At 38.0% G+C, this 27,068-nt stretch overlaps 1 protein-coding gene across 1 annotated transcript in view; it reads left to right on the top strand.

Moving 5' to 3' along the window:
• LOC126195243 (microtubule-actin cross-linking factor 1) overlaps positions 1 to 27,068 on the top strand; it is a 503,782-nt gene that overhangs the window by 260,374 nt on the left and 216,340 nt on the right. The window contains exons 10-23 of the mRNA XM_049933770.1: positions 312 to 442; positions 673 to 930; positions 1,624 to 1,828; positions 2,023 to 2,151; positions 2,361 to 2,600; positions 5,444 to 5,685; positions 5,911 to 6,139; positions 8,111 to 8,380; positions 9,522 to 9,696; positions 13,113 to 13,285; positions 13,431 to 13,570; positions 13,698 to 13,818; positions 16,898 to 17,109; positions 26,795 to 26,945. Of these exons, the coding sequence (XP_049789727.1) occupies positions 312 to 442; positions 673 to 930; positions 1,624 to 1,828; positions 2,023 to 2,151; positions 2,361 to 2,600; positions 5,444 to 5,685; positions 5,911 to 6,139; positions 8,111 to 8,380; positions 9,522 to 9,696; positions 13,113 to 13,285; positions 13,431 to 13,570; positions 13,698 to 13,818; positions 16,898 to 17,109; positions 26,795 to 26,945 (2,676 nt within the window). The remainder of the gene's footprint in view (positions 1 to 311; positions 443 to 672; positions 931 to 1,623; positions 1,829 to 2,022; positions 2,152 to 2,360; positions 2,601 to 5,443; positions 5,686 to 5,910; positions 6,140 to 8,110; positions 8,381 to 9,521; positions 9,697 to 13,112; positions 13,286 to 13,430; positions 13,571 to 13,697; positions 13,819 to 16,897; positions 17,110 to 26,794; positions 26,946 to 27,068) is intronic.

Raw genomic sequence — 27,068 nt, 5'->3', positions numbered from 1 at the left:
TCTTCTATTTGGCCATCGTAGGACCATGTTAATTCACTTCAGCTTCGTTTCTTCTGGTATTTCTTATTTCTCAAGATTCTCATACTTTGCAACCTTCTTCGTTCTTCCATCCAAAATTATTTTGTTCTGGGTCTCATGCTGTCAGTTTATTTTATTTAAATTCGTCAGTTGTTCTGTGATGCAGAGTATCTTTATGATTTTTTTCAGTGAATCAGTTATGAATTTTAGCAGTTTTGTTTTTCTCCCTGGAATTAAAAGTAACCTGCCTTTTATTATGTGGCAATGTTTAAGTTGGTTAATATTATTCACAGAAATATTTCGAAGCTGTTGGAGAAGTAGACATTGAATCTGAACTTCAGTATGAGGTTATTGACAAGAACTGGAACAGACTGATGATTGCACACCAGGATCGTGATCATGCCATCCTCGAAGAGATAAAACGGTAAGAATGTTACTAAGCTTAATAAATTAATTAAAGCTCTGTAAATGTGTAGGCATCATACGTATTACAAAAGTTTAAGCCAGTAGTCTGTATTGGTCTCCTCCCTATTACAACTTGACTTCACTGGAAATGAGTACTTGCCACATTTTGTGCCCACTGTTTGATGACATAGCTTGCTCATTCAGTTTTGATGCAGTAGTGTATTGTGTGTTTCTTTAATCCTGTTTCAGACTAGAAAGACTGCAAAGACTTGCTGAGAAAGTGCACCGTGAAGTTAAGCAAGTTGATTCTCGTCTGGGCGAGCTCGAGGTACGTGTTGAAGAAGAAGCTCGTCGTCTGGACCGCCTGCATCCTCTTGATGCAAAACATAATGTCGATTTACTGGAAACGGAGCTGAGAGGTACAGAGGATGCCATCAACAGCATGTTCACAGACACACAAGTCCTGCGTGAAGGACGGTACCCTCAGGCACCGGAATTGCATAAGAGGTTAGTTCTGTGCTGTTAGTACTTGTTGCATTGCATTAAGCCTTCCATTTGATTCCTGTGATTATTAGCCAAAATGAAATACAGTTTCATCGGAAAATAGGTTTACTTGCAAGGTAAATACGTCTTAGTGATCTGTCTTATGCCTTCATTTGCACATACAGCTATAGTTCAGTAGACAAGGATTGTTATGATTTGTGATCTTTCTCCTCGACCTTTCTGTAATGGTGAACCACTTGATAGTTCACTGTCACAACACAATGAATAATAGCATTCAAAGTTGTAGATGAAGGCTGCAGCAGTGGTTTATCAGTTGACTAATGTATATCACAATTTCAGCTGGAATTTTAGCAGAAATTAAAAGTCCTATATTCAGTCTCACACCACGGTCATCGTGAACTGATATTGCTCCTCCTCCTTTCTTCATGACTGGTGCTAAAGAAAATTATGAAAAAGTCGGTGTTGCGTCGTTTAAGCAGATACAAATCTAGGAATTTTCTCATCGTTGTGAGAAAAATGGATGGATTTAAAAAAAAATATAGATATTCATGTATGAAAATAAACTGTATAGATTTGTACTTTAATTAATATCCTCAAACAATTAGATAAAATAATTCACAACTAACTAAACTGAAACTAGTGAACAATAAAATTACTAACTTGTAACTAAGCGGTGCTCTTATTTATTTTGTGCAGAGTCCAGAAACTCCATCAACGTTGGGTTTCCCTAAGGCAATTGGTACATACCCATCTGGTTTCTCCTCTTGCATCATTATCATTCCCTGTAGAAGAACGAACTGTAACTAGACAGACACGCACTGTGTTGGAGACAAGACTTGTTGATACAAATGTGCATTTTAGACAGCTTCAAGAATGCTCTGAATGGTGTCGTTCTAAATTGGTAAGTGAAAGAAAAGTTTTTGTGCACTTTTTATAGATTTTAAGCGAAATTTGATATCAGTAGTGAGATGTCAGTTGGTATTTAGTAGTGATAAGAAATTTCTTTTCTAATTGAATAATGGTGCGAATGATGCAGGATTAATAGTGATGGTAAGGCAACTGTGATGATTCTGATTTATCGTTTTATTTTATTAGAAACAACTACAAGATGCTGAATATGGATCTGATTTACCAAGTGTCCAAAATGAACTTGAACTCCACCAGCGAGAACATAGAATCATTGAGCAGTTTCAGACAAAGGTTGAGCACTGCTCATTAGCAAAGGTAAGTTAAGACTTTGCTGCACGAGTAGGACTGAATATGTTTCAGTCTATCTTGAAATATGACTGATTATTTTGTTGTTTTTATGATTCGTTGTGGTTGTATTAAGTTATGCTCGTAAGGAATGAATGAAAAGTCATTTGATCTTTTCTCATTTTGTAATAAATATTTCTTTTTTCTTCTCTGTATGACTGTTTTTCTCATCTATACAGAGCAATTTCCATGGTGAAGAGCTGCAACTGTACAATCAGCACCTCGGACAATTACAAAAGCTTTATAATGAACTGCTGGTCACTTCTAATAAACGACTGTCTGATCTAGAAGTGCTACAAGACTTCCTCCAATCAGCCACAAATGAGCTGGTCTGGTTGAATGACAAAGAAGAAACAGAAGTTACAAGAGACTGGAGTGATAAGTCGCTTAATGTACCTGCTCTGGAACAATATTATGAGGTAAGGCCTGTTTTTAATCCCATTCATTTGATTTAATATTTTTTCTTCTTAAAGGTTTTGAGGTTTTAATTTTTTTTTAATTGAGCAAAAGCAGAGAACATTTCACTAATGTGAAATGCAGAAGAGGATGAAGATAAAGATTAGATAGGAATGTCATTATGGCATAAGTAGCAAAACTGTGTGGTGAAAAATACAGGTTGACAATACTAGTGTTGAATGAGATTTGACAACTGAAGTGCTAGAAATGTCAAAGAGAGACAGAGTAGGCTGTGAATGAGATCAACAGTGGCTAGGAACAAAATATATGTTACCAAGAAATTTCAGAACTGAGAAGCCATGTGATAATATTGCTTGGGGGGAAGGAGGGTTGAAGTGTTAAAATTGCCTTGAGGTAAAGTGAATAACCAATACAGTCTCTGTCACTGTTTTTTCAGTGTGTTCTGTGCAAGATGATTTACAAACAATGTTTGGAGCAGCAGATCTACTCATACTGAATGATGGTTAAGTGTGTGGGAAGATGGACCTAAATTTATTTTTTGCTCATAACATGTAATTTTACTTTTATGTTAAATGCCAGCAAAGTGCATTTACATTGTTATCCATACACACAATGTAGTTTTTTCTCTCTTCAATAGTTATTTAATTCTTGCTATAGGACAAAAATTTATGCTATGGTGAACGGTTAATTTTGTATGGAATTTAGTACTAGATTGGGGCTGTAGGGTGGATGAGGGAAAATTTCCCATTTGAATGAATTGAGGAGTTCTTTAGTGCGGTTTGCCATGTGAGGTCGGGCATTGGCATGCAAAAACAAAATTTTGGCTGTCAGCTTTCCTTGGTGTTTGTAAGAATACATCATTGTTCATGTTAGTTCTACGTTATATGGGCATTTATGGATAAACGTGTGGGATCTCGAGGCCCAAGATCTTGCATGCTATATGCAAAGGAGTAAGTGAAAGAAGCCAAAAGAAACTTAATGGGCTAGCAAACCAAATTGTTTAAATGTTTGTTTGAAGAGGGACAGCTTGGGAAAAACAGGGAAGATAAACAGCCTTGAAGAAATACACATTTATAAGTGTGTCTCAGCAATCGTCATCTTCCTCCGCCACCGCGGCTGGTGCTGATACTACTACTACTACTACTGCTGCTGCTGCTGCTGCTGCTGCTGCTACTGCTACTGCTACTGCTTACATATAAGGGCTATTCAGAAAGTAGGGAACGTTTTTGTCTGACACCGCTAGGTGCGCACCAATTGCGTATATTTTGGTATCTGCATATTCGGCAGCTCAGTCTGCATCCATCCACGACAGTGGGAATGTCTCTGCAAATCTAGCTTTTTCTATATTCGAATTTGAAATGTGCGCTGCAATCGAATATCCCACCAGTTGTGAGGTGCAGTCTGTGATATGGTTTTTGTTGGCAAAAAACCTAAAATCTATAGAAATTTGTCATGAACTGTGCGAAGTGTACGGAAACAACGTAATGAGTGAATGTTCCATCCAGAAATGGTGCATTCGGTTTAAAAATGGCCAAAGCAATGTTCATAATGAAGAGAAGTGTGGATGCCCGAGCATTGTGACTGCCAATAAAGTTGTTGAAGTTGATGAAACAATTTGTGAAAACAGTCACTTCACAATAACGGTGCTTTTGCTTTTTTCCCACAATTTTTACGGACTTTGTTGTTTGAAATTGTCACTCAAAAGCTAGGCTACCACAAATTTTTTGCGCAATGGGTGGCCAAAATGCTTACAGAGCACCATAAAGAACAGTGAATGGGGGCTACATTGACATTTCTGGAGGCCTACCACAAACATGGTGGATCGAATCGTAACTGGTGATGAGATTTGGATGAAACATGTCAGTTGTGAGACAAAATTACAGTCCATGGAGTGTGGGAACACAAGGTCCCCTCAAAAACCAAGAAAATGTTTGCAAATCTTGTCAACAAGGAAGTTTATGGCGACAGTGTTTTGGGATAGGCAAGGTATGCTTCGTATTGATTTTCTCGAACGTGGAGCAACCATAAATTCTGCCTGATACTGTCAAACTTTGCACAGCTTTAGAAGAGCAGTTCAAAACAAACACCAAGGAAAGCTGACAGCCAAAATTTTGTTTTTGCATGCCAATGCCCGACCTCACATGGCAAACCGCACTAAAGAACTCCTTAATTCATTCAAATGGGAAATTTTCCCTCATCCACCCTACAGCCCCAATCTTGCAGCAAGCAACTTCCACTTGTTTCCCAAGATGAAGACCTGGCCTGCAATGCAACGCTTTGATGATGATGCGGAACTCCACATGGGCGTGACTCACTGGATGAAGTCCCGGACGGCAGAATTTCACGACAAAGGTCTTTCGAAGCTTGTCCACCACTGTGATAAGTGCCTCAATGTGTTGATGACTTTGTGGAAAAGTAGTATGTCAGTTGCTCCTTCAGATGTATATAATAAAATGTATTTCTTCTATATTATTATTATTATTATTATTATTATTATTATTATTATTTTAAATTCCAAAACGTTTCCTTCTTTCTGAATAACCCTCGTACATACATTGATTCATGCATACAGATATGTATATTCCAAAGGATAATCCCTTGTGGCTGCTTCTGCTCTCTTCTGTTATATGTTTGTTTCAGTTCCACGTAATTGTCACATCGTATCCTCTTCTCGATGTCTTCCTAGGTCATCCTCTTCCTTTCATTCCTAAGATTTTCCTTTAGGAATGTTTGTGATGAAAGTGTTGCATCTGATGACTTGTCCAATAAATACTACTACTATTATGATGACCACTACTTGCAAGTTTTTTGCTGATTAGCTAACAACTTTTTTAAATTTTTGCAGTCCCTCATGAGTGAGTTGGAGAAACGAGAGATACAGTTCAGTGCAGTACAAGATCGAGGAGAGAGCTTGGTTCTGCAGCACCACCCAGCAGCAAAGTGTATAGAGGCATACATGGCTGCTATGCAGACTCAGTGGGCTTGGCTACTGCAATTGACACTTTGTCTGGAGACTCATCTCAAGCATGCTGCCCACTACCAGCAGTTCTACCGTGACTTGCATGATGCTGAAGCGTGGATAGCCAAGTGAGTGTGATATTGGCTACTCCAAGTACACGCGCTTTTCAGGCATTACTTGACCGTGAATATTCATGATGTATTCCTTTCTTGTCTCCAAACATTGCTGGCTAAGCTGTTCAGTTTTTATGCATGTTAACTACATTTTTGTCAGAGTACAAAATTGCAAATCTCATGACAAGCACATTACATAAATGTGTGTTCCGTTAACTGTATGCCATTCTCTCTGTGTAGGCGAGATGAATTGCTGAACACGATCTACAGTAAGTCCGATTTCACACTGGATGAAGGTGAACGTTTACTGAAAGGAATGCAAGAACTCCGTGATGAGCTTAACCAATACACTACTGTAATACAAAGGATAGCTGAGAGAGCCACAGAAATAATTCCTCTCAAGCAACGAAGACAGCCTGTAACACGCCCCACAGCTGTGACTGCAGTATGCTCGTACAAACAAGTCAATGTAAGTGCACTGCGTATTAAATAAGAACTGTGAATTGTCACAGAAGTAAATAGTCAATTCTGATTTGTTTATTGGCATTCACATCTGATAATGATGATGATTTGGAAATATTGACCAGGTATCATTGTAATGCATAATAGTAATAAAGTTGTTCTTATGAAACTGCATTAGTGTGATTACCATTCTGATAGAAAATTGAGTTTTAATAGAAATATTCTTACCTAAATTGAATTTAATGTGTTTTGAAAATGTTTCCCAATGTTCCTAATTTCTGTGTAAATTATATATTTGACATAGATAGAAGAAATTTCTTTGGTCTCAGCATTTCTTCCCAGTAATTCCTTTCTTCACTCCCTTTTAGTTTTCTATATCTTTTATTTTCTGATACATCAGCTTTTTCTGCCCCTCTGTCTCTACTACATACTATGCACTTAGCTTTCCACTCTTATTAACTCTTGCGCAATGTTTTGTCTGTAACCTATGTCCTGGTTATTGTGCTATCTTTTGGGACTGAAAACTGTAGCATCTATTTTTGGAGAAATTTGCATCTATTTTTTGCTAATCTGGTGTCAGTTTTTGTCAAATTTACGTCTGTTTTCTTTGTTGTCAATGATTAGACACACAAATTTAAAAGGTTGTCCGCTACATGAGTGAAGACAAATAAATTATTAGTTCTTTAAAATTGAATGTTGAAAAAAGTGCTGATTGCGAACTTTTTGACGGATTGTTTGCTTTCGCAAAAACTTCAACACCTTTTTCTTCTGAAATTGCCTTTTGCTTTTTTCCTTTGGGTGTATTTAAGCTGTCAGAGGTGATTGTTGTGTTGAAAAGCAGCAGCATTTTCCCACCAGTTAATTGAACATGTTTCTGATATAAGGTGTCTCTGGACATTATTTGCCTTTTCCCCACCCAATCTGAAGATTAAAAAATCTGCTGACTTCTAATTTTGACCTTTCGTGGGCATTCATATTCCTACGACCACAACAGATAGAACTAACAAGGCATTTAGTGTAGAAGCGGAACCGAATGTACAGCAACTCGCTTTTAGCGTTAGGAGAAAAATTTCGGCACGGTTGAAAAAGTTACAGACATTGTTTTCCAATCACTATAGCTCAGAGGGTGGGCACTATAGGCTGTAGTTGCAGATGGCTGTGAGCATAAATTGACTAGAATTTTGACTGCCACATGAGAAGGAGTGGTGCGGGGAAACAAACCCCGCCTCCATTTCGCTGGCCAGCAGCCTACAGCAACACACATTGTCACAGAGAAAACCGATCTCTTGTGGTGTTGTAAGAGTTATAATCGAAATCCATGATGGACTAGAATTATATGCTTCACTTATTTCAAAAGAGGGAAAGAAAAAAACGAGCAACACACATCACAAAATATTTGTGGATGACTATTGCGCAATTGCTTGTTGAAGTTAGCAGAGTATTGTTAATGACGTAGTTCAGGCCCAACCTCTAGCGATATTTGATGCAACTGCGCATCAGAACATCTGCCACCTAATTTGCCACGTTAAAACTGTCCGCATTGTACTATCTTTTGAGTGTTCTCTCTCTCTCCCCCCCTCTCTCTCTCTCTCTCTCTCTCTCTCTCTCCCCCCCCCCCCCCCCTCTCTCTCTCTCTCTCTCTCTCTCTCTCTCTCTCTCTTGCTGATTTTGCTGATTACATAGTGTCCGCACTATAGCTTTGAGTTGGCCACCCTTCCCCAACCCTCCATCCCATTCCCCCACACACCTTTTCTCCCCTTGCCCACTCCACCTGACACAATTTATACCTCAAAAGTAGAAAAAATTAAGCTTCCGTAGCTTTTAAAATATTTTTGTGTATACACTGGTTCTTACCTCATTCCCTCCCTTGAGAAATGTTAATGAGGTCATTTGGATATAACATGACACTCATCTTTTTCGTTTACTGTCAGTAAATTTAACACTTAAATTTTTTTACTGTGAATGCTGTTGTCCACAGATTATTATTGAGAAAGGGGAGAAATGTGTCCTCCATGATAATTCTGGAAGAGTCAAGTGGCGAGTCAGCAACTCTTCAGGGCAAGAGTCTACTGTACCTGGTGTGTGCTTCCTGATCCCTCCTCCAGATAAGGATGCAATTGATGCTGCCGATAGGTTGCGGCGACAGTTTGATCGTTCAACTGCCCTTTGGCAAAAGAAGCAACTTCGCATGCGGCAGAATATGATCTTTGCCACAATCAAGGTTGTCAAAAGCTGGGATCTGGCACAGGTTTGTTTAAAATAGAGAAACATTTGAATAAACAATAATTTGCTTTTTGATAGATGTTTGAGCGATTTTCAATTCAACTCGTTATCCACATATTATTTCGAACGACATTTTAGTCATTGTTTGTTAAAAGCCTTGATTTTCTGTAACATTTTGATTTGGACCACATATTTAGTTAATTTATCAAGAGTGCTAACTTGAGAAGTGTGTACATTGACTATATTGTAATAAACTAAATAATTTTGGAGTAATACAGTTCAGGTGTCTCAAATAACAGCTACCTTAGATTGTAAAGCATCTTTCATACTGCTGATTGTTGCCCCACCACTTATGTACAACCCCAACCCAAATTTTATTAAACATTGTATTTCCTCATCCATTATTCGTATCTCCCTTTTATTCACTATTTTCATGTGGCTGTCCTCTACACAAGTGTAATACTGTGTTCACTTAATATTCTACTATTGTGACCTTTCTTTCCCCACATTTCGTGTGGGTGTTACTACTTACACTTCTGCCACCACAATCACCATCACAACCTCTCTTCCTCCTCCTACACACCAAAGTGAATTATATTTTGTACTACACTTTCTCCTGTGCTGTGTGCTGCTGTTGGTATATTACATTTTATGAAGTTGTGAACTGTTTAGATAAAAGTTTTTTATGTAAAATATTGTATAGAAGTAACAACTGGATCGTGACTTGGCTTATGGGATATAATGTGACAGGCATTTCAGAAAGTTCAGCTTGTGTAATTTTGAAAATCTTAAATATCACAGAATTTGTATATGAATACAAATTTTTACATAGCACACAATTTACAGCAATTTCAGATTTTTTCAGCTTGCTGGAAATATGTTTTTCTACATCTTCAATATAGCAAAGGACAATACCTAAGAAAGTACATACTTAGGAAAGACTGTCATTTTCTCATCTGGAGGATGTAGTCACAAGTACGGTTAGATGTCACACCAAAGTGGTGCTTTGGTTACTGAAGAAGAATAAAAGCTAGAGAGCAAAATAATTATTTATCAGGTCCAGCCATCACTGTTAACAAAATTTTCAAGATCAGTCCACTTCATAATAGTTTGTAACTATTCTGTTAATGATGTGTTTCCCTTTACTATTTTCTCATTTTTTTCAGTTCTTAGCAATGGGCCAAGAACAACGTTCAGCTATTCGTAAAGCTCTGAATGAAGATGCAGACAAACTACTGCAGGAAGGTGACCCTGCTGATCCACAGCTGCGACGCCTCAAGAGAGAAATGGAAGAAGTTAACAGACTCTTTGATGAATTTGAGAGACGTGCTAGAGATGAGGGTAAGATGTGAAACTGCATATTTATAGCGCTCCATTTACTGTAGTCAAATGTAAGAGATAGGAAGATGCATGTGATATAGGTAATAAAATTAATTTGATTATTGTCTTGTAGAACTATTAAGTACATGGAACAAAAGTTAATTCTCATGACATTAATTCTAACATGTGAAATATGGAGAATATATGGACACTGATATCTCCTGTACCCAGAGACTATAACTTAAAACCCAGTAAGTCACAGGTTCTAGGCTTTTGAAGAATTTGTGCTATGGGTAGGGTGAAGCTAATTACAATTCTTTCAGTTAACTTTTTTCATGATTCAACATACCTTGTGAAGACTGTCCCAAGATAGTACAGGTGTGTATTGGGACAGAAACAAGTTGAGATATGTTGAAACCAGGCAAAGTTCATTAAATAATAAGCAAATAACAAAAATAATAAGTTTTTGAAAATATAATTGAACAGAAAATGTGCAAGATTTCAGAGCCAATGACTACTCCTCCTGGAAGAGAGGGGTTGAGGCTGGGAGGGGGGGGGGGGGGGGAATGGAAAAGTCGCCCAGAACCCCAGATCATGGGAGACTTACGGGACAGCATTAGAAGGAAAGGCTGATTTTTTTTTGGGGACTGCACGGGTGAATCTGAAAACCTGAGAGCTTGAAAGTGGAGGATAATATAATAAAGAAAACACATTACTGACAAAACATGGTGCAAGGGTTAATAAGAGCGGATAGCTAAGTGCATTATATGTGATAGGCTGGTGGCGGGGAAGGGGGGGGGGGGGGGAATGTAATACTAGAAAACTGAAATGGGGCAAAGAAGAAAAGAAATGCTGAGACCTAAGACATTAATGTAAATTAAAGCCAGATGGATGTCCAGAACCAAGTACATGGTATAACACCAGTTCCCACCTGTGGAGTTCTGAGAAACTGGTGTCGTGGGAGAATCCAGTTGGCATATGTGGTGAAACACGCAATGAGGTCACGAGTGTTATGTTGCAGAGCATGCTCTGCAACAGGATATTGTGTGTTGCCAGTATGCACACTCCAGTCTGTGCCCATTCATCCTAACTGATAAATTGATGCTAGTCATACCTGTGTAGACGGCTGAACAGTATTTACATAACAGCTGGAACATGACGTATCATTTCACAGAAGGTTCTGCCTTTAATTTGTCAGGTGTGCAGCTGGTCTAGGTGGTGGTAAGAGGGTACGTATGGCAAGTCTTATCAGAGACAATATTCACAGGTAGAATCCACAGGGTAGAGAAATGGGTGCAGTAGGAGCATAGAGCCTGACTGGGATAGTGCAGAGATTGGGGGAGCTAGGTTGGACAGAATTTCTTCTTGAGCGTAGTTCAAGAGCAGATTTCCAAGGCTGTCACAACCAATCCTGGTACTGCTGATCCCTCAAAGAAACTAACAACTTAGGGGCACACTTCTTGTCATTCAGTACTGTCCTAGTCTGGAAAGAATTGATTCTCTACTTCAACAAGGCTATGACTTCCTAAAACCGTGCCCTGAAATGAGGGCCATTCTGTTTGACATTTTGCCCATCGCACCTAGAACAGCTTTTAAACCACTTCCCCATCCTGCAATATCCGGTTAAGATTGTATGCTTCTTTTGCACCCATTTCCCTACCCAATGCTTCCTGCCTCATTGATAGTCCCCAGTGTACAACTTCACTGTGCCACTTATACCAGTCCTGTTACTGGCAGAACATAGACTATTAAAGAGAGAGCCACCTGTGAAATGACACACGTTGCATACCAGCTGTTATGTAAACACTGTTTGACCTTCTGCATTCGCATGACTGTTACCAAGTTATCAGTTAGAATGACTGGACACAGACAGTGAGTGTGCACTGGCAACACACAATATCCTGTCGCAGAGCATGCTATACAGCATGACAGTCGTGATATTGACACCCGTTTCACCACATGTGCAATTCGGATTCTCCCACATGGCACCAGTTTCCTAGGACTGTAAGTGGGAACTGTTGTTACAACATGTTGTTGATTCTTGCCACCCACCTGCCTAAATTTACATTAATTTCTTTGGTGTCAACATTTCTTTTCAGAAACTATTCCTTGTCTTTGCTTCCTTTAGTTTTCTGTATATTTTATTTTCTGACATATTTTTCCTTCCTCCCACCCCCATCTTGCCTCTGTCAGCGTGCAATGTATAATGCACTTAGCTTCCCACTCTTTTTAACACTTGCACCATGTTTTGCCAGTAATCTTTGTCTTGTTTATGATCCTGTTTTCCACCTTCAAGCTTTCAGGTTTTCAAATCTCATTCGGAGCAGTTGGCCTGGGATTCTGGGCAACTTCTCTATAAATCCCCCCATTTCCTAAGCCGCATCAGTTCTTTCCCTTCATCCCTCTTCCTTCCCCTTCAACCCTTTTGCTAGAAGAAGGAGCCACTGGCTCCAAAAGTTTGCAAATTTCCATAACTTCTGTTTGTGTTTTCTCCTAATGCCACTTGGTGAGTGGATTTTTTTATCTGTCCATTTGTATTGTAAACAAACAACAAGCTGCTCTATCTGAGATCATATTTGTTTTGATATTAGTTCACTTAATGGACACACAGTTGGTTTTCCTCCACTGCTGTTATTCAGCAATGAGTTCAGTTTACTTTGTGTATCCATTCTACTCATGCATTCAGAGTCTCCAATTTGTATGAAATAGTGTGCTGTTGTATTCTAAATTGTGTTATGCCTTAATGTACACACCATTAGGTCATAAAAAAAGCCAATTACTAGTTTGTAGTTTCTAGTTTTTGTATGTAATTAGTGACCCACCCTGGCTTTGCAAGGGTAGCACTAAATATCTACAACTGGTTGACTTGTTGGGCTTAGTGGTAAAACACAAGCCTTCCTCAAGAATCAGTCTGTGTGTTAGTGAAAACTATTTCAAAATCCCTACAGCGATTCTTGAGATTATCCTCAACATACAGACTGAAACTGCCACGTACGAACTTTTAATTTGTGTATTTTGCAGATTTATAGCACAGTTAATTTTGTTGAGTTCACAGTCAATTTTAAGTAACTGTTATGAACTACTAGTAGATGCTTTCATATGAAATTATATGTGCTGCTGTAGGTATTTCCGTATTGTGTGAAGAAGAACTGTTTCTCTTCCTATAGTTTATGTATGTTACAGTATTTTTCAAGAGCTCATCATCCCCCCCCCCCCAACCTCCCCCCACCTTTTTTTATGTTGTATGCAATTGAGAAATAATGGTGAATCCAATAACATGTTATTCTGATAACTTTATTTTCTATTTGTTTAGTATGAATATTGTTTATACTGGGTGGAGTTGTGAGAAGTTGTTGGAGTATACCACTTTTGAAATAACACTACCAAGTTCTTGAGGAAAATGTCATTGTATAAAATTGCGAATTAACATGTTGCAGAGGACAGCAAAAGCACAAGTCGATCTTTCAATGATAGTGCCTCAGCACTTGCAGCAGCACTTGATGACGCAGAACGTACACTGAATGCGCGTACCGCAGCACCTCTGCCCAGAGATGTTGACTCATTGGAGCATTTGGTTATTGAACACAAAGATTTTGAGACACGGCTACAAGTAAGTTAAGATTAAATTTCACACCTTAGGATACTTGTTAACTGACTGGACTGAAAGTTCATCTGTTGACAGGTCTTATTTTTGGTATCTGTTTAAAGAATTGTGTGCAAAAAAAAAAAGGTTAATTTGTTCTTTTGTGTTTAAGGCTCTTGGTCCAGATGTGGAGAAACTGCAATCTACATTCCGCAGTATTTCACGTAAGACACCTGAACAGCAGACTCGACTCGACAAATGCATTTCAAAATGGAACAACCTCTGGGCCACATCTCATCTCTATATTGAAAGGTTAATGAATGCTGAGATTTGAAAACTTTGTGTAATCTTGCTGAGCCTTGAATAAACTGCACCTTATTCTGCTTACTTTAATTAGTTCTTATAACTTTCCACATTAAATAATACATCTTTGTTTCAGGCTGAAGTGCATTGAAATAGTTCTCAGTGGACATGAAGAAGCTACAAACATAGTAACAGAATTCGAACTTAAACTTGCATCTTATAAAGAGCTTCCCTCAGATGTCGAAGCATTAAGAGCCGTAAGTACATTTGGATACTGTATGTAGGATTTATACACCCCTGGACAAATGGGAAATCTGGGAAAAACCTGGGAATTTTTTCAGTCGGGAGAAAACGGGGGAAAATCCAGAAACTTTGTAGAATTCTGGAGAATTTTTCATTGATTATGTTTCAGTTAAACTTTCCTTACTTTGACTGGTAAGAACTGATACTCCGACAGAGAATTTTACTGTATCCCACTGCTTCAGAATAATACTGTAGCAATGAAACACAGACGAGAGTAGAACAGCAGTATAATATTTAACTTGCAAAGAAAATGCACCATTTGCAGTGACAAAACACAGTCTGTGCACAAGCATCTGCCGAAAGCAAAATGTGTCAAAGGCTTTGACAAAGACTGTGCAATGCTTTGTAATAACAGACTGCTTTCGATGAACGTGGCATCACAACTGTTTAAATTAGTTTGTTTGAGCAGATACCAGTGGGCTTGTATGCGTGCGCAGAGCTGTCCGGAAAACTGTTTATCGTTTCCAAGCTGCCATATTTGTGCATGCACAGAGTGATCGTAATTGTGGTGAGGAGTAGTCTTCGTGTGGCCTGCATTTATGTTTCGTGATTTTGCTGTTCTGTTTTAGTTAACAGCTCTCATGTCAGATGAAAACAAAACAGATATCTGTGGCTGGGAGCTATCAAATTAATTAAAATACATGCACATAATTATGTAAGACTAAAATATGTTGTTAGTTTCAGTTTACTGATTTTATATTATTTCCACATTATTGGCAAGTGAGCATTGATCACTTTGCAAAATAATGAATTTATTTTTGTTGGCTTGCTAAGGAAGTTTGCCTTTTATTAATCTTTCCGCACAGGCAGTCAGTTTATTTGAAACGAAGTGTTTTGTTCCTCACAGTTACATAGTTTCAACTGTTCACTGAGTTTGAAGTGTACGTTTTCATCTTCTGGCACATATGGCATTATGCCATAATAAAGAATAGAACATGAGATAATACTGCAATGGAAGAAAGTGGCATCCCAGAAACCTCACTGAAAAACCTTAGCAGCTTTTTACATATCTGCTTTTCGTCAAACACAATCTTTTTTGATCGCAAGACATGTTTCAGTAGCTGCCTGGTTCCTCTTCTAGACCTGACGTTATTTCTTAATTTGTGTGGTTTACGTCTTATATTTACAGAATGCCATTCTTCAGTAAATTATAGACTGGCATAACCTGTGTTTTATCATTGTAACTCACCATGAGACTTTATATTTACTCCTGGAATAGAATATAAACTGCCAATTATAAAGTATCTGGGTTTCACAAGTAACTTTATTAATTTTTATAAAGTTCAAAAAGTCGTAAAAAGCTTACTGTTGTTCTTAGTACTGCTGTATACAAACAACTGTTTCTTTTCATTTTTGCAAGAAATGTGTACTCCTTCTTACTAAGTTTCTGCAACCTCCTCCCCCTCCCCTCTCCTCCCCTCCCCTCCCCTCCCCTCCCCTCCCCTCCCCTCCCCTCCCCTCCCCTCCCCTTTCCTCTCCAGTGCTGTGTGGATGTAAACTTGACTGGAAATGCTAAATAACAGTATTAAAGAGTACAAATATAAAAAAAAGTGTGTAAAAGGCACCACATAGCAAAATATTAGGGTACTTTGGGCTATAGAGTCTAGGTTTGAAACGAATATTGTACCAAAGGCTGCTTTCTGATTTTGCATTCCTTAATATACCCTTAGTAAAAGCCCTAAGTACAATAACTCTGTATGCCCCCTCCAAATAACATGCCGCACTGCTGCACATTGTCATGTGATGGCCCACTACACATGAAATTCCAAACAGAAATGTGATGAAACATGTATGAGAATTGCAAACACCAAGTGCAGGCTTGCTATGTCGTCATAGCTGTGGATGCGCAGTAACGCCTGTCTTCTGGCGCTCTCTAGCAACTGCTCAGACAAATCTATTACTAACAAGTTGTTGGTCTGAGAAAGGTTACTTTCAAAGTAGATTTCCTTCTATGCAAGATGAATTATGTTAACTGTGAGACTGTGCGATGAATTTCTTAAATTGGAGAGCGTTTGACTCCTATTCAGAATACTTTGAGGGCCAGCCACTCAGAAAAAATTTGGGGCCAGAAGACCAGACATTTATGTCCCTAAAGTGCCGGGAAGTTCTATGCCAGTGTATAAAATCTTTGTTATTCAAAGGATTAACAAGTTTTGCAGATACGGAGGAAAGCATACTGTCCGTTAATGGAGAAAGTGTATTTTCACCCAAGAAAGTGTGTATTTTCACTTGGAAAAATTTGTATTTTCACGCAGGAAAAAGTGTATTTTTAACTGGGAAACCTGGGGAAAATCCGTGAATTTTCCTTTTGTCTGTGTATACACCCTGTGTATGGTATTAACTTTTAATTCTGGTTTGCTTGATATGTGTGTGTTTGGTGAGCATGTTGCTGTTTTGCAGAATGGTTGTGGGCAAATTATGATGGTTATTTTAATCGAGGACTGAATACTATTACTATGATAAGCCAAAAATATTACACAACTCAGCATTTGTGTGTGTGTGTGTGTCAGAAATAATGAAGATATTTATTCAAATAGCATGTATTCTTTCTATGTGGAACTGTAATGAAGAATAGAAAAGTTAATTTGTAAAAATGAGGGAAACCTGGGATGCGATACAAATACATGAGGTAACTTGGCGTGCTACTGTGTAAAAGAAGAAATGCATGTCAGAACTAGCTCATGATAGTCAGTCAATGTAGCTCATGATAATCAGTCAATGGGTGAATAACTGTGCTTGTTACTGTCAGCAATGTTTTGCTTCTTCACTTTATCAGAAACTTAAGCTTTGAAATTTAAACTGATGCATTGTGCACGAACTAGTCGTTATCAGTGTGCATCACTGTGTCCTCTTCTGTTGTTACTGGTTTTCAAGTGGTAGACATGCCTTGCTGCTGGGATTGAAATAACTATCTCAAAGTTGATTGCTACTGTATCAATCTGATTTAATGGTACCTGAAATGATTATATTTGCCACTTCCTTTTCTATAATTTTATACAGAAATTTGGAATTTTTTTTCGGTTACATTCTTAGGTTCATGAAGATTTGCTGAATCTACAGAACTCTGTTGCCCAGCATCAGATGGTAATTGATCAACTGAGTGAAGATGTGCTAAATGCACGTCGTCTTGTAGAGAAGTCACGACCTAATCATCGGGGTCCTCACTCTGACCTTGAACGCTTGGAAGGAGAAGTTGGACGCCTTACAAATCGCTGGGGGAACGTCTGCTCTCAGCTCGTCGACAGGTGAAGCATATATTCTTTTCTTTTCTTTTTTCTTTTTTGATTTTCTACAGCTTGTTTTTTTATTAGTAATACTGATAAATTATTTATTTTAAAATTTGATAAGGCAACATTTTTGTGTGTAGTTTTGGGTTGAATTCCAAATTTAATCAATGATAATTTAATGATTAGGATTTGGATTTAGAATTTAGTATTCATATACTTTTGTTTGACAGCATTAATTGTGAAATGTAAAAGATCCTCTTAACTCACGAGCAGAGGCCAAAGTTCAGGCATGATCAATTGCAGTAATAGACAGTGAAAGGAAATACAGAAAAACCTTTGTTTGCATATTTATGTTAACATTATGTTGTTGTATTAAATTATTAAAGTAACTTAACAGTTTTAAACAGAATGATAACTGTACTCGACGGAAAGTGAAAATGTTTATTGAAAGTCTATACATCACAATGCCTTATTGGTTGCACGTGATCACCGAATGGTTTTTAAAAATTTTCTAGGGTCATGTCCTGCCTACTGTCAAATAATACATTTGGAACAAAACTAAAAGATTGAACTATTATAGAGTATATTTCTACTACAATAGAATTGTCACCTTATAGAATTTTTGAAATGTTTCTAAGTTTGTCAAGATCAATATTTTTTTATAACACCATTTTACACTTTTTCGTCACTAATAAACCCCATTTCTCTGGCACTCTCTCCATTGTTTGCACTGTGACATCCATGATTTTCACTGGCATCGTCAAAGGCTGCTCTGTATCTTGAAATTGGCAGGAAACGGAACTTGCAGCAATGAAAGTTAAGTCATTTCTTGCTTCTGAAGGTTAGAAGAGTTTATTTGCTGCTATAAATGAAGACGCTTCGTCCTCCAGAGCGATGATCCCCTTAGTTGCATTAAAAAAAAAAAAAAAAAAAAAAAATGAATTGTAGCAAACCTCTGCTGAATTCCATGTCCATCGTCTTAATATGATTGGTTAAGGGAGCAGAAATATATCTGGTGCAACGTCTGAATCCTTCACGCGGCTTTAACAAAGATCATCTTAATACTGGAAATCAATTTGTTGACATCCTGAAGAAAGCTTCTTATCCCTGCAGATGCCCTGTGAAGACCATGTGTTAGGAAGTTCATTTGCAGAATTTTTGGAAGTATCACTCTTGAAGTTGTCCCATTCTGTTTCACTGTGGGTGTAATGTCTGAAGTGAAAAGTAATCAATTGTCGTACTGAATTTCATGAAGTTGCAGTGCATTTTTGTGTTTGGTTGTACTGATATGTTGATAAATGAAATATTACTTTTCTTAGTTCACTGACTGCTCACATATTTTGCACTGAAGTAATTAACCATAAGCAGACAAAACTTAAGAACTGAAAGTATTAATGTAACTTGGCAGTTTACTGCATAAAGGAACACTGAATTTCGACATGTTACTAGATTGGAGAGCAGCTACGAAGGCGGGTGAGGGCTGTGTTCTGCACAGAGAGAGAGGGAAGATACATTGCGATGCTGCCAATTTCCTTCAGTCAATTTACGCACTGAGACAGCTGACAACGAGCTAGCATAAACATCGTTCCACAGTGAACTTTAAGAACTGCATTCTTAGTAATGAGAATTGTTACGTGCGCGCGCACACACACAACCTGCCACATAAAATTAATTAATATTGAACTTAATCACAACATTCCCAATCGTATAAAATATCGAGATAAATAATTTCTGTACATCAAGTTCTATATGGTTGAAGACAACAGACTCTGGAGAGGGAAAAAAAAGAGGGGGGGGGGGGGGGAACCACTGCATGTGGTAACAAGGTATATATGCAAAATTTTATGCTGTTTTTTGATTTGTAAAAACTTTCTTAAAAACTCTAATTTATATACATGTAAGTAATAATGAATATTTTTCCTATTGTATAACAGAAAGCAAATGAAAGTCCAGCGATGATGCTGAAACCTGAATGAAACGTCTCTGGTTGATAGTGCAAAAAGAAACAATTGTGTTTTGCTCAAGGCAGATCCCTTTCAAAAGTACAGTTTATTTGTAAAGCAAACACAGATGGAAGAGATTCAATCTCAAGGCGATACACCATTTTGTCAGTAATCATCTTTCTTTAAATACTGTCAGTGTTTAATGTTCCATCTTTTTCTTTCATTGTGCAACGTGCTACGGCGTTACAATACTTGTTCTTAATCGAACAAAATATGTTTTATGAAGAAAACAAATTGAACGAAATATGTTTTATGAAAAAAAAACATCATCATTATGAGGTCAAAAATGAAACTTGAGCTACTAATAATTTTTTATGCTTCTCCAGGCACAGTCACACAAAGTCATAAGTAGCAGTAATTGGTACTAACATACTTCACAGCAAGAAATCCACTCCATCGTCTTCGCTGTCTTATGTAGATGAATCAGACTCGGCAAGATTTATGACTAATGGTTCCATAACCATGTCCCTGACAATTTCCCTGTTGTAACCTTCATCTTGCAGTTTTTCTGCGTGTCTTACGCAAGCTGCCCATGCAGATGTTGAAATGCTGTCTATTGCCTCATGTGGAAGTCTCTCGTCATCTGCAATTTTGAATGTATTGTTCTTTTCTGCAATATATGCTTTCATCTGAGCCCATACCAGCTCGATTGGGTTGTAATGGCAATGGTATGGGAGTAATTTAACAATATGGTGTCAATACTGCTTTGCAATTTTGTTTATCTCATAAATTCTGATGCAGACTTATGTTGATTGACAAGAACCAGCATTTCTGCTCTGGTATGCGACAAGTTAAGAGGTATTCCGTTAGATGACAGCCATACAATAATGTCTGCATTTTTGGAGTTCGTATTTGGAACTTTGTTCACTTGTACTGAGTGGCTGCTCGCATTGTCCATGACTATAACTGAACACGCAGGAATATGTGGCAATAATTGTTGTGTAAACCACCTTTTGAAGATGATATATGTCATTTCAAAGTGGTAATCTTTAGAATTCTTAGCTTTAGATGCCTTAAAAATAAGCTTACCCTGGGGAATAAAGCCAGTATCTGCTGATCCGATATGAGGCACTATAATTCTGTTACCCTTACCAAGAGGAACTTTTAATCCACTGTACCCGTCGCTCATTTTCCAGCACATAGCCCTTGCATGGTTCTGAGTAACAAAAGGTTCATCTAAGTAATAAATTTGAGCTGTGCCAACTTCTCTGATCTCCTGCATTGTTCTCAAAAACACAGTCCTTGCAGCTACTATATCGCTTTGTTCCATTAATAATTTTACCATCGTTTGTTTTCTGATACCTGAACCTCATGTCTTTCAGTATCATCAACATGGTCCATTTGCTTCTGTTAAAATTTTCAGCTTCTTTCATACGCAAAATTAGTTTCTCTGCTGTTGGATACTCGCCTTCAGCGAACATGCTGAACACTATGCACCGCAAAATGTTTTCCGCAAAATCGTCTACCTCACCCACTTCTTTTTTGCGGTTGTGTTGCTTCCCTGGTGATTTGAAAACAACTGAGCCACAGGCTTAAATAGACGTCTTAGCTTCACTGGATATTCTCTGAACAGTCCTCAAACCAGTACCACAGGCTTCAGCTGTCTGCTCTCGGCATTTGGCAACGGCGCGACCCACGCCTGGTGCCAGCGTTGATTCAGTGGAAGATTGTCTCTTAAAGTATTGGTACACATAGAACACTGTTCCTCTTGCCTATTTGTGTAACACTTGGTGTGATTGCTTACCATCACTCATAATGAACTCTATGAAGACAGTCGGCACTCAGCATCGAACATAAGTGACTAAAATAAACAGTTAGAACTTCTGAACACAGCACGACCCGCACAGATCGAAGACAAGAATGTCACTGGTGTACTATTGGCTGAGTGTCAAGTGGTACACTTCCACATGCTTCTGTGCATCCTACCCTCACCCAACTTCGTAGCTGCTCTAGTCACCTTACACAACAATGTTGCAATGAAAAACTGAGAGAGAGAGAGAGAGAGAGAGAGAGAGAGAGAGAGAGAGAGAGAGGAAAATTTAGAACAATAATGAAATCACTCCAGCAATCATTGTTTCTTTTGAAGGAGGTATGTTCCATTAGGAAGGCAAATAAGCATTAGTGATTATCAAAACCCTTACGTAACCTTACCTTCTTTTTATGATGATATGTTGTTTTTAATAATAAAAGAACAAATAATAATCAGAAAGGCAGAAAAAGCATTTCTATTGGCAATTGGGTATTTATATGAAAAATGCAACAAAAAATTGTTGTATATTAGTCGCAAAGAAATCATGAAGATGTAAATTGCACGTATTCACGTTCAGTCACATTCCAGCCTCTGCTTATGAGGTTTTATTATAATAATAATCTCCTTTCTGTACTGAACAGAAAAGTAGAAAGGTTAAATAAAGTTGAAAGGAATATAAAGGTGGCAGCTGCAATGAAGGTTACCCAAAGATTGTCAGAAAGAAAATATTGGGTGAGATAAATTGCATATAAGTTGTTCTGTAGGTCTGTGTAGCCAGTAACTTTCCCAATATCATTTTCTTTTTTAACTTACAAAGATTATTAGTGCATTGATGCAGTGCACAATGGCAATGTGAAGGTGTTGCATAGGGAACTAGTGCTCAGGTGAAGGATCCACATGGCAAGGGTTCTGAAGCAGTCATTGAAATTGAGCAGCATGTTCTGCCGCAAGGTGAGCAGTTATTCTCTTAGTCACTATTTGGTAATGACCATTAATTCTGGCAGACAGCTGGTTGATAACCATGCTTATATAAAATGTAGTACAGAAATAGCAACAGAGCTGGTATATGAGACACTTGCTTTCACAGGTGGCCCTGCCTCTGATGGGATAGGACAAGCCTGTGATGGACTTAGAGTAGCTGTGCTGAATGGCTGAATTGAGCAAGTCTTGCACCGGGGCCCGCATAGGTATACGACCACAGTGGCAATGAGCTGGGAGCGGAAGTGACATAAAGCTGGACCAGGATTTTTAGGTTGGGCGGGCTACGAAATACCGCTTTAGGAGGGGTAGGAAAGATCGTGGTCGGTATGTCCCGCATTTACAAGCACAGTGGTGGGGAGTCAAAGCTTTGGTGACGGACATTTTCAATTGCTCCAGTCCAGGATGATGTCGGGTGGTGAGGCGGGTGCTCCTTTACAGCAGTTTTGTTGGAGTGATGAGAGGATTAGGGGCAGGTGTGAGGGTACGGTGTGGGAAATCTGTTTGCGGATTGGGTTTGGACAGTAGTGGCAGTCTGTGCGGCCTTCAGCATACTTTAGATAAGGGAATTCTAGTCACAGCAGATAAACCACCCATGGTTGAGCAGGTTGTATGTAAGTAATTTTTTGATGTAGGAGAAATGGCAGTTATCGTCTGCACCTGCTGCCTCTTCTCCCTCCAACTTGCCTAGCTCACACACTTGCGGCCTCTCTCCCAGCCATCAGCTACCCTTCTTCAGCTTTCGCTCACACTCTTTTTCCCCTCACCCACACCGCTTGACACAACACGTCACCACAGGCTACTTGCCAAACTGCATATATTCATCCAGTCCAATGCAGCTTTACTAGTGTGTGTGTGCATGGGCGTGAGTGTGAGCAGGTGTGTGTGCTTGTGTGTATGAATTACTTTTCTGAATAATGATTAGTAGCAATATAGCTGATCACCAAAATCTTTTATCAGAAATAATTTAACAAAAAAATTTGGGAGCTGCGTTAAAAGAACAGAAGATTCAAATTATGGCATTTCAAGAAACAAGAGTGACAGACAATAACACCATAGATATCGGCAGTTATCATCTTTTTTCAAGTAAAACTGATAAAAGAATACTTAACAAAACACCACATTTGGAAGTTGATTTTAAATTCAGTAACAGAGATAAAGCCCATTAATAATAGATTAATAACATGTTTTCTTAAGTGCTCAAATAAAGCATACATTTTAATTAATACCAATATGCGAGTCAATGAGGATAACCATAAAAAACCTGAAGAAGTTAATGAAGCTTGTGATTTTTATGCTCAATTAGGTAAAGAGAAAAAATATAAGAAAATGGTGAGTGGATTTCCTGCACAGAAACTGACAAACCAGAATGGCCAAAGACTTGTTGAAATGTGCAAAAGTTTTAACCTTAAAATCATGTCAACACATTTTAAAAAGACCCCTTTTAGACAAAAAACTTGATGAGTATCCAGTACATTTATTGAAGAATTTCAAATTGATCATGTAGGAGTTTCATACCCTAACTACAAAGAAATTTTAAGTGTCCAAGTTAGGATACCATTATTTAACGCAAATAAAAGTAAAACTTCAGCTTCAAAAACTCTTCAAAACAAAAAAAATGTTATCCCAAAATTTGACACTGCTAAAACTTCAACTCTAAGAAGTGAACTTGACAAAAAACAATCCAACAGTTGGCAAAGCCTTAAAGAAAAGTTCATGAAAACAGCACAGAATTTAATTCTGCTTCCAAAAGAATAAAAGCACCCTTGGTGCAACATGGGTTGTAAAAAAAGTAGTTCAGTGTTGACATGCGGCATTCAAAAATTGAAATAGTAACAAAACTGAAAATACGTACACGATCTTTTTAACTGTATGAAAAAGAAACATCAAATTAATCTGACAGACTAAAAGAAACTACAAAAATGCCCAACTTTTAGAAATCGAAAGAGACTTCCAAAAGAACAGTACAAGAAACTTTTATAAAACATTCAAATCAGGACTAACCAGTCACCTACCTCAAAGTCTTTGCTTCAAAAATGAAATTGTCAGTTGGGCTCTCAACAACCATGAAAATTGCAAAGTACTGTCTAATTATTTTGAAAAAACTGTTAAACTGTCCAGGGACTGGAGCAGACTGCAAGCAGGGGAAACGAAATTTCTCAGAGCAGTTAAGGGAAAGCAAGAATGGACAGAGTAAAGAATGTAGAGATTAGAAATGATGTTAAACAAGAAAATATGAGAGAAGAAATTGAAAAAAAAGAGATTAAGATGATATGGGCATGTTAAGAGGATGCATGGGCAGAGACTCCCCAAAATTATGGAAGAACTAAAGATGGATGGCAAAAGACCTAGAGGGCGCCCAAGAACACGGTGGAAAATGGGAGTGAGAATATCTGTGGAAAGGATAGGTGTGACCTGGCAACAAGTGGAGGAAGAAAAGTGGTGGGAGGACTGAGCCAAATGGAGAGGACTCGTCAGCACCCAGATCCGGCAGTAGTTGGAGCGGGATCCGGATATAGATAGATTAAACTGTTCAGAACCAGCAAATAAATTCGAATCACAGCAAGCTGCTAATACCAGCCCTAACTCCACAGAACCTGATGAAATTGAAATTACTAAACAAATTAAGAGACTGAAAAAACAATATAGCATCCTGAGAAGATAGTATAATTGCAGGACTACTAAAATCAGCTGTTTCTAACACTATAGAAGAGACCATTTAACTAATAGGACATATCTTCCAAACTGAGAAAATACCTGAGGACTTGAAACTGCCCTAATTCATGTGTTGCATAAAAAAGGGAATACAGCTGATGTTGATAATTACCGAGGAATCTCTCTTCTCTTCTAGTAATATACAAAATTCTGTTGCTGTGTACTTGATCAAGCCCAAGAACAATTGGATCCTAAAATTGGCAAATACCAAATAGGCTGCATACCAAACAGATCCTGTCTGGAACAAACTCCTAATTTAAAACTAATCCTTAGGCAACAAATGATTTCTTGTAACAATATTATATGTAGATGTGTGGATTTTAAAAAGGTTTACCATTGAGTTGATCGTGAATCTGTTTTCCAAATTTTAAAGGAACAAGGACTGGATAGTAAAACTCTAACACTGATTAAGGAATGTTAACTGACACTAACATTAAAGTTATCTAAAAACAAAGATGATGTAACTTACCAAGCGAAAGCATTGGCATGTTGATAGGCACACAAACAAATATAAACACAAACACAAAATTCAAGCTTTCGCAACCAACGGTTGCTTCGTCAGGAAAGAGGGAAGGAGAGGGAAAGACGAAAGGATGTGGGTTTTAAGGGAGAGGGTAAGGAGTCATTCCAATCCTGGGAGCGGAAAGACTTACCTTAGGCGGGGAAAAAAGGACAGGTATCACTCGCGTGCACACGCACACATATCCATCTGCACATATACAGACACAAGCAGACATTTGTAAAGGCAAACTCTTTACCTTTACAAATGTCTGCTTGTGTCTGTATATGTGCAGGTGTGTGTGTGTGTGTGTGTGTGTGTGTGTGTGTGTGTGTGTTCCTGACGAAGCAACCGTTGGTTGCGAAAGCTTGAATTTTGTGTGTGTGTGTGTGTATATTTGTTTGTGTGTCTATCAACATGCCAACACTTTCGCTTGGTAAGTTACATCATCTTTGTTTTTAGATATATTTTTCCCACGTGTAATGTTTCCCTCTATTATATTAACATTAAAGTTAAATTCATGAGAGAAATTTCTGAACCATTTGATGTAAAGAGTGGTGTTGCACAGGGAGGTGGACTGTCCTCATTACTGTTTAACTTTGTTTTGGAAAAGATAATTACAGAATGGTAAAATCAAAAGTTGAGTCAAAATATAGATCACTCAGTTAGGTAGAAGTGATATTAGAGTAGGTTGCCTCATGGCTGCAGATGATCTGGCAACTTTAACTAGGGATATTACGACAGCTCAAAAACAAATTGAAGTTCTTTAAGATGTTGCAGAAAAAGTAGGACCACAAATATCATTTGAAAAAATGGAGTATATGACATGCAACAAACAAGCACCAATTTTTTGAACACGAAATATGGAAAAATAAAAAGGGTTTCTCAGTTTGGGGGACATCATACAAGAAAATAGTCTGGAAAAAGCTGCAAATTAAGTCCGCTGTCAAAAAATGGCAACTGCTTTCAGATTAACACAAAATATTTATAGTAAAAAATCACTTTGTAAATTCAGAATACTTGAGCAACAACAGCACTGTAATCAAACCTGAATTTCTGAAATTCGAAAGAAAGAAAAATTATTAGGAAAATATTAGGCCTGAGAATTACTAATGGAAAAACGTGTAGACTGAGAAGTAGTAAGGAAATAGAAGAATATGCAGACATACATGGTGAAATGAGAAAACAAAGACTTAAATTTTACGGGCACATTAAAAGAATGGCACCCACTAGGTTGACAAAACAAATAGTAGAATTCTACAGTAAGGCCAAAACTGAGCCATTTAAATGGATCACTGCAATTAAGGAGGATCTTAAAGTAGCTGGTATAACTCAGGCAGACGTTACGGATAGAAAAACATTCAGATAAAAGATATTTAATTGGAAAATTTTGCAGAGGGAAATTAGAAAACGGACTGGAGCACTGTAGTCTGATGAAACAAAGAGACTTTGTTTTGAAAGGATGAAACAAATTTGGACACAAAGGAAGGCCAACCATCAAAAGCAACATTCATGGATTGTACCTTCTGTGGTCCTATTGGGCCCATACGTGAATAATAATTATAGTTAACAAAAACCAACACACAAGTTAGTTCCAGTCAGTTTATAATTTCATGTGAGTAAGTTTTTGTAAACTGTCTAAAGAGTTCATTCCCATCACATCAGTGTATTCTACTGAATGAAGAGTATTGTAGCATTAGACAAGGGACTTTATCAGCATAATGTTAATGCTTGTCTGTGTTTGCCTTGGTTTTTCAGATTGCGCAGCTGCGAAGCTGCTTATGGATTGCTGCAGACATACAGCAACTCGTATGAGAAAGAGGTTGCATGGGTGGATGAGAGCTATGGAAAACTAAGTGGTCTTGCTCCAATTGAAGACCGTGCGAAGGAGCAGTTGGAACCAACACGAGTAAGAACTTCATTTGTGTATTTATGAAACTGTTTCTCTGTAGAAATGTTTGTGTGTCTTTTGTAACTGATGTACATTGTTTTATCCATGAACATTTCTGTCTCCGTCTAACATTGTGTTCAG

Source organism: Schistocerca nitens, chromosome 7, assembly GCF_023898315.1.
Source record: "Schistocerca nitens isolate TAMUIC-IGC-003100 chromosome 7, iqSchNite1.1, whole genome shotgun sequence".
Taxonomy (NCBI): Eukaryota; Metazoa; Arthropoda; class Insecta; order Orthoptera; family Acrididae; genus Schistocerca; species Schistocerca nitens.
Note: the sequence above shows the minus strand (reverse complement) of the source record. Positions and strands in the feature narration are given on the sequence as shown.